General features: G+C 38.9%; 1 protein-coding gene across 4 annotated transcripts in view; it reads left to right on the top strand.

Moving 5' to 3' along the window:
• Positions 1–9,681, top strand: part of REV3L (REV3 like, DNA directed polymerase zeta catalytic subunit) — a 170,700-nt gene extending 161,019 nt beyond the window's left edge. For all 4 annotated transcript variants that reach the window (XM_034668994.1, XM_034668992.1, XM_034668993.1 and 1 more), the window contains exons 29-32: positions 334–524; positions 1,600–1,846; positions 3,358–3,561; positions 8,547–9,681. In XM_034668994.1, the coding sequence (XP_034524885.1) occupies positions 334–524; positions 1,600–1,846; positions 3,358–3,561; positions 8,547–8,687 (783 nt within the window). In that variant the 3' untranslated portion in view covers positions 8,688–9,681. The remainder of the gene's footprint in view (positions 1–333; positions 525–1,599; positions 1,847–3,357; positions 3,562–8,546) is intronic.
• Positions 9,682–12,519: the final 2,838 nt, after the last annotated feature.

Below are 12,519 nucleotides of genomic sequence, written 5' to 3'. Positions count from 1 at the left end.
GAGTCTGTAACAGGGAAATAAACAATACATGAAATTATGTCTGGCTTCTTGTGCTTAAGTGTTTCATGTTACTCATTACACAGCAAATGTTCTATTTGCATGTTATTTCAATATGATTCTCCTCAAACTACTGTTTTTAGAAATAGCAAGCTATATAAGATCTCCAAAATATTTTCCAATTTTTAATAATTTTTATTATCCAATTACTGTAAATAGCAGATTCTGTAAGTAGATGGGCAAATTACTCAGTAGTTACATAATTGAAAATATAACAATGATGAAATGTACTGGGGGATATTTTTATAAACGTATCTTTTTTTTTCTTTTTTTAAGATACTTGAGCGTTCTCTAAAGCTGCTATTTGAAACAAGAGATATAAGTTTAATTAAACAATATGTTCAGCGACAATGTATGAAGCTTCTGGAAGGAAAAGCCAGCATCCAAGATTTTATCTTTGCCAAGGAATACAGAGGAAGTTTCTCTTATAAACCTGGAGCTTGTGTGCCAGCCCTTGAACTTACAAGGTAATGATACAACAGTAGAACTCTCGGTACCTAGCAAGTGTAGTCCTGGGATTCTGAATGGTTTGGAGTAGATGAAAAGACAGCTAGTCCACAGGCACACAGTTCCTTCACCTGCCCAGATGAAGCCTCAGTAAAGGTAAATAGATGCTCTCCCATACTTTGTAAGCTCTGAAAAGGAGAAGGAATTTCTCTTTTGGGCTTCCCTTGAGAAACTACATTCTGTGAAATTATAATCTGGTACAGAGCTTGAATTGTTGTTTTTCCACATCAAAATCACTAGGTAGTCCTTAATATGGGTCTACTAAAGCACTTAGATGGTATCATTCTAAAATCAGGTCATCTAACCAGCTAAATTTTCTCTTCTCTTTCACTGTTAGATTTATAATAGTTCTCACCTTTCGGAGATAGAAAACATTTTAAGCTAGTTGATATCTGGCAACTCATGTTGTTTTTCAGGTAGCAATGATTTATAGTGTACGTTTGTTTGTTTTCTTTAAAGACTTTATTTATTTGAGAAAGAGAGCGTATGAGCAGTGGGGTGAGGAAGGGCAGAGAGAGGGAGAAGCAGGTTCCCAGCTGAGCAGGGAGCCCGAAGTGAGGCTCGAGCCCGGGACCCTGAGATCATGACCTGAGCCAAAGATAGACATTTAACTGACTGAGCCCCAACCAGGTACCCATACGGAGTAAGTTTTAAACTCTTATATTATGTCTGCATGGTGCTCATTAAGTCAAGTGTATCTAGCTCTCAAAAAAGTTGTAACTCTGGGGTACCTGGATGGCTCAGATGGTTGGGCATCTGCCTTCAACTCAGGTCATGATCTCCAAGTCCTGGGATCAAGCCCCATGTTGGGCTCCTGGCTGAGCCAGGAGTTAGCTTCTCCCTCTCCTCCCTGCTCATGTTCTCTCTCTCCCCCAATGAATAAATTTAAAAAATCTTAAAAAAAAAAAAAAGTTGTAACCCTAACATGAAGGTACCCCTTATATTCTCATGGTTTCATAATTGTTTAATTCTCAGTTTTCTGTTAAGATGCCTTCCGTAACAGTTTTTGATTGAATATTTATGTGGACTTAATAGGAAAATGCTTACTTACGATCGGCGCTCTGAGCCTCGAGTTGGAGAGCGAGTGCCGTACGTCATCATTTATGGGACCCCCGGAGTACCACTTATCCAGCTCGTGAGGCGCCCAGTGGAAGTGCTGCAGGACCCGACTCTGAGACTGAACGCCACTTACTATATCACCAAGCAAATCCTGCCACCCCTGGCAAGAATCTTCTCACTTATTGGTATTGATGTCTTCAACTGGTATCATGAATTACCAAGGGTAAGCCTACCAAATACTATACCTAGGCTATGACCATAGAGAGAGTTCACTTGCAATTTCCAGTAGAACTAAAGATTTTATTTATGTGCTATAAGAGGCAACACAGATACTGTTATCCTAAACTGGCAAAGGTGCCATAGTCTTCTGGATTCCTAAAAGAAACTTTTAAGTTTTCTACAAACACCTTCCCGGCTTCTGTCACATTGGCCAAATTACAGGATATTAAAATAAATTCTGCAACTATTTCTCAGTGGTAAACACTTAACTAAAAAATAACTTATAATAAACCAGCTAATCAAAAGTAAATGGAGAGCAAAAATTCCTTCAAAATTGGTGTTTAAGAAATGTATATAGTATCTAGACATAGTGCTGAAGAAATCAGACTAAAGAATTAATGTTAAAAGAGCATTATACTAAAGTAAAACCTGGAACTTGGAATCTTGGCCAAGGAAGTTTTGCTTGAACTCTTATTTAACTCACTGGCAGCCTGAAGGAGCGATCTGGGATCAGATAATCATCTGGGAGACATGAGGCTTGGAGAGGAGCGGTTTTTATCTACTGTTCAGAATTGGATCTGCTCAGTCATTTGCTGTTATCTCAGATACGAAAGACTGATGGTATTCAGGCAAACCAGAAAAAGTTGATCCTCAGATTACTTTTAATTTCTCAACAAGCACGTATGGCCTCAAGGAAAAGAATAAGCTAGGAAATGGAGGTTGTAGCTGTGTGGCCACCGTCTGTCATGCCGTGTCCCCGCTCTGCACAGAAGGCGAGGATGACTTTTCATTTCATCAGCAAGAATGTTAAACCAGTGGCATTTGTAAGACGCTGACCTAATATAACTTTTATGTATAGTGATTAAAAGATACCAGGAGAAGACCAAGGGTATAATAACAAGATGATAATGTTATTTCAGTGTCAAAAGAGTACCAGAAGGCTGATCTTTGAAACCAGTATTAACTTCCAATGAAGAATGCTTAGGTGACACATATCTAATTACATTTGGAATGCTCCAGGTTTACTCTTGCTTGCATTTTGCACCCTACTGCCTAACAGGTTATTTTTAACCTTCTGCTTGCCTTGTTTCCCTGGCCCAGTTGTGTAGCCTTAAACAGTATCCACTCTCCACCTGGATTTCTTCCATTGTCCTCTCTCGTCTCCAGTGTCCTGTATGATCTCATAAATCTGTATAACTCAACCAAAAAACTCAGTGACAGGAGACCATTTATTCCCAAAAGAAGAAAAAAATTATATATATACGTATATAATCTGATGATATTAACATGTAAGTTCTGTGAAAGGAAGGATTTTGTTCATTAAGTTTACTTTAATTCCAGTATAGTTAACAATACATTGTTCCTTTAGTTTCAGGTGTACAGGATAGTGATTAAGCAATTCTGTCCATTACTCAATGCTTATCATGAGGTATATAAGTGTACTCTTTAATCCCCATCACCCACTTCTCTCAGCCCACCTCCCTGAGACTTATTTCTGAATTGATGTTTTTATAGATCCAGAAAGCAGCCTCTCGAAGTGAACCTGAAGGGCGAAAAGGCACTATCTCACAGTATTTCACCACTTTACACTGCCCCGTGTGTGATGACGTCACTCAGCACGGCATCTGTGGTAAATGTCGGAGCCAGCCTCAGCACGTTGCAGTTATCCTCAATCAAGAAATTCGAGAATTGGAACGTAAACAGGAACAACTTGTAAAGGTATGACCTTGTTAGATAGACCAAGAATCCCAAGCAATCTGATTCTTTAGGAAAATGTCATCAATACATGAGATGTAGTTTGAGATGCGAAACTGAGTGAAAAGTGGACTAAAGATTCTAAGTTGATAAACTTTACAACACCAAAAATATCATAATTGAACTAAATTATTTAAAGATGGCTTGTTTTGGATACTAACCCTTTATCAGATATGTCATTTGCAAATATCTTCTTCCATTCCGTAGGCTGTCTTTTAGTTTTGTTGATTGTAGTTCTAGGTTTTAATAAACACGATACACAATTCCATAAAAACAAAATAAGTTATGAAACAATCTTCTTCTACCCAGTTTCTTTTATAATAGTATTTTTTTAAAGGAAGTACCAACTTCTCTACCATATCTACAAACCATTCTCATAAAAATCCAGTTGTCTAGAGAATTGCTAATAAACTTGGAAGGCTCACAGTTCTAAGAGTCCAGATAGAAAAGAGTTAACATGATTGAGTCTTAATCTATGCCAGAGAACTCTTACGAATGAGTAAACCGTCACAGGGGTTTTTTTCAAATTTGGGAATTGTAGCAGAAATTAACAACAGAAATCTCTTGAAATAAGTTGGAAAGTGAAATCTGAAGAAAAATTAGCACATTTTTAAAAGACAAAGTAGTATATTTCTTAAAGGAATGATTGTATCTTATACCATCATATTTCGTGTTACATTTTTAGCTTTCAGGCTAGAGAAAACAATTTTGGAGTGGAGTTTGTTTTGTCTTGTTTTAGAAGAGCAATATATGAAGTTATTGAAATGTTTGAAAACCAACCAAATAATTAAGAGGTGGGTAGTGTGATTTAGTGGAAAATGAATCATGCTGATATTAAAGACATCAGGATTCTAGTCTGGACTTCATAATATTGACCTTGTCCTTTGGCCTGTTTTATCAGAATGCTCTTTTATAGGCCCCATCTAGCTCTGACATTGTAAATTCTCTATACAATCATTCCTCACGGTCCTAAAGTAATCCAAACCAGTATGTGAAGGCCAGGCTCTGCACCTTGTCCTCAAGGTAAAGCAGCTATTGCATCAAGCCCAAGTATCAGTCCACAATCTCAGTAACACTTAGCTGCCATGAAGGTGAACAGGGAGAGAGAAGGCTCTTAAAGAATCTGAATATTATTTAAAGATGATTAAGGGTTGATAAAGCACAGACTGTTTCCTCTGCACCATTTTAACTGCTACAGTTAAATTCTTGAGAGCACAGCCAGTCATCCAGAAGCTATTAACTAGGTCTCATTAAGGATGGGAGAATCGTAAAGGTATGATTATTTTGATGCAACCACAGAAGCCCAGCTTGTTGAAATAAGGGGTGGAGAGGGAGAGGGAAAAATCAACTTAAGTGGTTCTTAAATACCCTCACTTTTCTCCTTCCCTTGTGTTATCATCCGTCCTCTCTCCCCTAAACTCCTGCAGCAGCCTCCTACCACCTGCCTTTTTTTTTTTTTAAGATTGATTTATTTATTTGAGAGAGAGCGCACATGTGCGAGCGGGGGGAGGAGGAGGGAAGCGGATGCCCCGCTGAGCGCGGAGCCTGACACAGGGTTCCATCTCACAGCCTTGAGATCTCGACCTGAGCCGAAATCAGCACCCCTGTCTCCATTCGTAACACTAACGAGAATTCTATTTCAAAAGTACAAGTCTGGTGCTTTCTCTTTCTCTCTGGTAAAATGCAGACTCCTTCGGTATGCTCTGTAAGTCTATCTCCATTCTGGCCCCTACCTGCTGCCTCTCTGTCAGCTTGCTTACCCTTCTCCCTATTACGCTGCCCGCTCCATGCATACCGTACTGAACTTTCAGGTCCCTGAGGCACTTGGATTTCTCCCCTGTTCTGGCCTTTAAAAATCCTATTCCTTCTGTCTGGAATGCTTTCCTCTACCACCATTAATCATCATCTACAAGGAATCAGTTTAAACCCCTAGATCCAGTGAAGCCTTCCCTGCGATTATGTGTATGTCCGTCCTCCCCCGCTAGAAAGCTGGTGAGCCCAGTGAGGGTAGAGGCCCTGCCGTTCTCTCTCTGCTGAGACGGCTGTGCCTGAGCAGAGTCCAGCCCGTGGTGGCGGTCTGTAAAAATCGGAATGCGCAAAGGAAGCAGCAGTATGTCACTGGAGTGATGACCGACCAATTTTCAGCCACTTTGTATTAGTTTCACGGTTCTAGTCGGTGCAACCAATGAAGTCACTGGGTGTTCCCAGCTTCTGTTTTGTAAATTGCTTCCCTGGTGATAGCACCCAGTCCTCATAGAAAATTCTCTTGTTGGCTTCTATTACAAGGCGCAAATGTGAGCAGGGCCTCCAGAGCTGCACTGAAGTCAAAGGCTGTGATTGGTCTCTTCCCCGGGCCTTCCTATCTTCTGCCCTCAGTAACATACCCCACACTAGTTGGTGCCATCAATTTAACTAGAACCCTCAGTCAATGTTAGATCTTGTTTCATATAGAAATACAGTTTAAAAGAAGGGATACTGTTTAAGGGTGGTTCATCATCTTTCAAAAGATATTTTAAACTTCAAAGGTTTTTTTAAAGAGAATTAAAATGTGTGTCTAAGTAATCTGTAGGAATTTTCATAAAGCAGAAATTATAGGAGATATAATAGAAGTAACAGTAATAGATTTTCATATGCTTCTCAGCCCAAGAATAATCAAGTAATCAAAAAAGTACGGTTATAGAAGATGTAAACATAAGGTAAACCTTATGATTGTATATCAAGCTCTGAAACCCGATATCATAGAATACACCTTTCTTCAAGCATTACAGAATGTTAAAAAAAATTGACCCTATCTTAGTCTGTAAAGAAAGCATTAAAAAGAAGTGGCTGGGTGGTTCAGTCAGTTAAGCGTCTGCCTTCGGCTCAGGTCATGATCCCAGGGTCCTGGGATTGAGGCCCCACATTGGGCCCCCTACTCAGCAGGGAGTCGACTTCTCCTCTCTGCCCCTGCCCCCACTCATGCTCGCTTGCTCTCTCAGGTAAATTTCAAGAAGTTAGAAATATTAGACATTTTATCAATACAATGCTATTATAAAGCTACTAATTCATTATAAACTCAGAAAACAAAATGATCATTCCACTTGGAAATTTTAACTCTCAAACACTATATAAGATTCTAGACAGCCACAGATCTCAGAGAAAAATTCATCACCTTAAACACTTTTAATAATAAACATGAAAGAGTGAAAATGACTGAAATAAGCATCTGATTGAAAATTTTTGAGAAAATAAGAAAGCCAAAGGATAGCAAAAAGAAAGACTAAAGTATTTTTTTTAAACATCTGCCTCATTATGAGCTAAAAAGTTAAGTATCCAAGTTGTGGTGTTTTAAGTTTTAAACATAAGCTGAATTGAGCTATAGTGCTCCAGGGTTTAAATCACCAGTAATGGATCTTGAAACTAAAAATTGAGTTAAATGTAAAGAGGCAAGTAATTCCATCCTGGCTTATTCATCAGACAGGCACAGAGAGTGCATAAATATTGATCAGTTTGCCCAGCCCCTGACCATGGCTGCAGCACACGCAGCTGTAATACAGAAGCTCTGTGTTTGGGAAGACATGGGAGTCTCCTGGCAAGACTCCTTAGTGAAAGGTTTCCTAGTAGAACAGCGTCCTTGGTCCTCAGAGAGCACACTGAGTAAGTACACGGTTTCTCTGCAGTTGCCTGGACAGTATCCTCATACTGGGGACAGTAACCAGTGTGCTCAGGGAAACGTGCCCTTCAGTTGACTGGAGATATTGGGGCAAAGAACAAAAATGTTGAGACATTTCTAAAACAGAAGCTCTTTGAGATACAGATCAGAGAATTAACTAAAGCAGTTTGATTTCTCTCTTAGAAGAGCATCTAGAGTTGGGGCAGCTGTTTGGCATCCGTTTTGTAAATCACTCGGATACGCTATTCAGATAAAAAAAAAAATCCAGCATTTGCTTGACCCTTGGGTCCACATTTAATATCCTTTGTAATTTTTTGATGTTTTTCATGTTTTATAATCTTTTTAACATATATGTGAGATTTTAAAATCTGATCATTGTATTAAGACATTATAATGCTTCTCTGTTAAAAATTGCCTTATTATTTTTCTTTCTTTAGATCAAATCTTATTAAACATCAGAATCACCTGGGGGTCCTAAAAAGTACACATCCTTAGGCTCTTTCGCCCAGAGATTCTGATTCATTGGTCTGGGATGGGGCTCAGGTGTTAGGATACTTTTAAGCTCATGTATAGCAAGGTATGAGAACTACTGGTCTAGACTACTACTTTCTAATTAATATCTTTTGATTTCTCTTCTGGAATGAGAAAATGGATCACTTTTTTTATTGGCATCTAAGAAGATAAATCTGAGTAATTTAAAAAAAGAAGAGTGTTTATAGCCCATTGAAAAGGCAGTCTTTAATGGTAATTGGGTACCTTATAGTGGATCTTAATATACCACTGACCTTTGAACAACATAGGGGTTGGGGTAACTACCCCCCCCCAAAAAAAATCTACATAGGAATTTTGTCCAAAAACTTAATTACTAATAGCCCCCTGTTGACCAGAAGCCTTGCTGATAACAAAGTTAACACCTATTTTGTATGTTACGTGGATTATATACTGTATCCTTAAACTAAGCTAGAGAAAAAAATCATGTTAGAGAAAAACTTTTTTCTCTAGCTTCCTTTATTGTAAGAATTTTATAGTAGTGTGCTTTGAGTTGATTGAAAAAAAAAAATCCATATATAAGTGGACCTGTGCAGTTCAAATCCATGTTGTTCAAGGGTCACCTGTAATATCCATTAGGGTAGGCTATGCTTCAGAGATGAAAATTAATGAAACTTTCTGTAATGTATTCTCATATGTCTGCCAGCATTCTATGGTGGGTCAGAGAGGAGGGATTATAAAAGTTTGCTGTTAACACATATACGTAGGGACTTTCCTATTGTTTTATGTATTCCTCTTATACTTTCAGATATGCAAGAACTGTACAGGGTGCTTTGATCGACACATCCCGTGTGTTTCTCTGAACTGCCCAGTACTTTTCAAACTCTCCCGAGTAAATAGAGAATTATCCAAGGCACCATATCTCCGGCAATTACTAGACCAGTTTTAAATTGTCAATATCACAGAATTCCAGGTGCTATTTTTTTTTTTTCGGTGTTTACCACTAAACTGTTGTGCATGGTGCTTTCTCAACTTTCATCAAGTTTGTTCACTGTCTATTATCTGAAGACTATGAAGGCTTTTATGCTAACTGAATTAAAAATTGTACTTGTTGCTCTCTGAAATAGCTCACTTCTTACAATGTACAAATTCTTCATCCTTTTATAATGTATGTGTTGAATTTGCTCCAGTATGTGTAACATCTTGTAAATCCATTTGAGTAGATGATATTTACTTCCCTGTGGAAGGAGCACTGAAAACCTCTTTAAAAAAAACAAAACAAAACAAAAAAAACCATTTGTGTGTTTTCCTTGAACTGTCTGTATCAAGACGTGTTACTTAGAGATACTCATTCACTTTATAATTTTGACTGCGAAATATTTTGTAAATACACTTTTTTACTTTTCAAACAAACAACTGAGTAAAATAATGTGCAATGAATTTTATACAAATGATTTTCAAGTTGTTAGGTATATTTCCTCTAGGTTTTGCTTGACTCAGAGTAGAGTTGTTATTTTGATCAAACTGTGCAAACAATAGTACCATGTGTAGCATTTTGAAATGTTATTATTTTCTAAAACCGCTGTCTTGCTTTAGCTATTCCTGGGGCATTGTGAGGAACTGTGCAAAGACATTTTTGTTACAAACCTGTGGGCCTGTTGCAATACTTTAAAAATAAAAAATTTTATTCCATTTTTGCTTGTTTTGTATAGACATTTCTATTGCTTCTAAATATGCTTAAAATATTTTCTTTCCTTATGTACTGTACAGTTAATCTTATTTGCCATCATCTTGAACACAAAATGTGTATTTAGAACATTTGTATAACTGTATAAAATGAAAAAGGAATTATGTGGTCAGTGCATTGTTTTCTAAACTGGAAATCATTTTGTTTTAAAAGTTAATGGAAACCATATTAAAGTTGAATAAAATATGAAATATGGCCGTGTGATTTTATCTTCATCTGTTTTATAAGCCTCTGTTGGTTACATCTTACCCTGCTCTTCTCTGAATTTTAATGCAGTCAGTTTAATTCATTGTTACATCACAGTTGATACTGCAAACTCCCTCACCCAAAACTTGAGGATTAAAAAAAAAAGTGGCAGCAAAAGTAGCCTAGAAAAAATTCAGCACTCATCCTTTTATAGTTGTTATAAGAATCTACATGTTAGTAGAGTTTCTGTGTACACTTTCATTTAGATACAATTAATCGTGAAGCCAGGACTTTCCAGAGGGAAAGCAGTAATTAATTACACTATTCCTTTTTTTTTTTTCAATTAATTAATTGCCAATTTTTTCAATAAAAACAATTCTTATTTTAACATAGCTCATCTGGTTGTATGCCAGAAATACATCTTCCATTGCCAAATCAGGACTTCCAAATAAATAAATACTGGGGGAGTCATTTCTAAAAATGAGATGGTACATATGGAATCACAGAGCTACAAATCATGTTTCTGCACGTACTTCCCCTAAGCTCTGAGGAGATGAACCCCACTTTAGGGATTTGTTTGTTTGGGAGGCTGGCGCTGGCCCTCAGAATTGGGATTCTGTTACCCTTGCATGGCAGTCATTGGTAAACTTTTCTGTTGGTCTTTTGTAAGTTCTGTGCTGGCAGGATTCCCACTTACTTACATCAGCTTTCCCCTCGTAACCAGATGCGGTGTGCTCAACAGAACAACTGTTCCCAAGCTCTTTCTCATTGAACGCAGCCAAACTAAACAATGGTCATCAAACCACGAGTACCCAAAACTGGCTCCATTTTACAAAGCTCTTCCCTTCTCTCCGGTTCCCTTTTCCGTAGGAAGTACGTCCGTGGAACACTGTCCTCAGAGGCTGCGGCCTCACTGCCTCTCACTGAGATTCCTTAGCTGTTCAGTAACTGTCACCTGTGTTGAAACTTGGACTTCCTGACCAAAAAAAATATTTTGCAAGAAACTTGTAGCATACTTTCATAATCATTTTCCCTGCCTTTTCAAAACTGAATCAGCTATTAATAGTTTTTCTTTTTGTGGTCTGGGTGAAAGACAAAACTATTTCTGGGGGTGCCTGGGTGGCACAGCGGTTAAGCGCCTGCCTTCGGCTCAGGGCGTGATCCCGGCGTTCTGGGATCGAGCCCCACATCAGGCTCTTCTGCTATGAGCCTGCTTCTTCCTCTCCCACACCCCCTGCTTGTGTTCCCTCTCTCGCTGACTGTCTCTATCTCTGTCGAATAAATAAATAAAATCTTTAAAAAAAAAAAAAACTATTTCTGAGTAATGCTGGAGAGAGATGTCATTAAACATGCCCTTAAGTTTGTTAAAACATCATTTTCTCTCTGCCTACTTCCCACCGGTGCCTTTCCCTACATGTAAAGTATTAACAAACGCTACTTGAAACTGTCTCTGTCCCACACCCACAGAAGTCCCAGTCAATGGTGGGAATCAGGCAAATGCTGAACTTGTCATATTCATTTCTATACGAACTTCAATTTTCTGTGTGAAGGCAGCCAGTACATTGGGGAAAACATAAAAATGTGCACACACAGCAGTTACAAAATGTTTAGAGGGAGTAGTCCTGTGAGGGCTGGAGCAGGCCGCCCAGAGAGTCGGTGGACTCTAAAGCCCTGCCCACAGTCACAGGCCCCTCGCCATGCGTCTCACAAGGTGCACAGTCCCCGCCATCAACCGCGCTGCCCTGAAGACCTAAGATTCTCTTGCATGGCTAGAGTTTATGCCAGTAAATTCTTAGAGCTATGTAATCTTGATCTTTCCATCTACTCGGTTTACATTTTCGTAATAACAACTACAGGGATATTCCTTTAGGGCCTATCAAACAAGCTTTTAAGTTCACTTCTCAACTTCAGAATAGTATTTAAGATACTCACATATTTGATTTTGTAAAGTAAAAAGCCTAGCTACAAATGACATTGGGCCTCTGCCATGAACAGGGGAGAGCGAGAAGGCAGCGGTGCACAGTAGCTACTTTGGGTGACACAGGTCCCTGTCTCAGCAAGACCTGGAGGACAGTCTGCCTGGTGCACCCCATGACACCTCATCTGTTCCCCCTGATATGATGAGACATGTCCTTGAGCCATTTGGGGTTTCATAGAAGTGAATGAAATCTAACACCACTAAGGCCCCAGAGTTCTGCTTAATAAATAGCTTTCTACAGGAAAGTAGTCACGGATTGTCTCTAGCGTTTGAGGTCTGAGCAGGAAGTCCTAAGACAGCCCTGAATCCACTGTGTCTGTCTTGGTGTCTCGTCCATTCCCATAGCTGTTGTGCCACTTTGGCCAAGCTCCAAGAGTAGCTTACAGGGCAAATATCTTGTAGAGAAACTCTCAGATTTATAAAATCAGGTTTCTGTGTCTATTTGGGAAGGAGAGAATGTGACCAGGAAGATAGAGCAGGCATTTTTAAATTAAAATACCATCTTACTGCCTGAGTCTTTACCTGAACTTGCTACTAATGCCATCTCAGGTGCCTTTGTTGAGGGAAAGGATTGGGAGGTTCCAGGGAAATAGTGGGCTGGGGTAAGGAGAGCCATACCTTGGTCCTTCTCACAATTGTTACTGGTAATGCAACCCTTTGGAAAAGCCACTAATTTGGTCATAGAGATTAAGAAGTTTAAAAACAATCATTCTTTGAAAACAGGATAATACCATCTGCCCTGATTACTTGATAGAGGTTTTCTGAATGGCAATACGGGTGGATGCAGAAAGTTACACGAATGTAAAGTATGAGTTATTCAATAAATATCTACTGAGCACCTAAGAGCTCATCTAGAGACACCAAGGTAAT

Source organism: Ailuropoda melanoleuca, chromosome 10 (genome assembly GCF_002007445.2).
Source record: "Ailuropoda melanoleuca isolate Jingjing chromosome 10, ASM200744v2, whole genome shotgun sequence".
Lineage (NCBI taxonomy): Eukaryota > Metazoa > Chordata > Mammalia > Carnivora > Ursidae > Ailuropoda > Ailuropoda melanoleuca.
The sequence above is the reverse complement of the archived record's forward strand: the minus strand, read 5'-3'. Positions and strand labels throughout refer to the sequence as shown.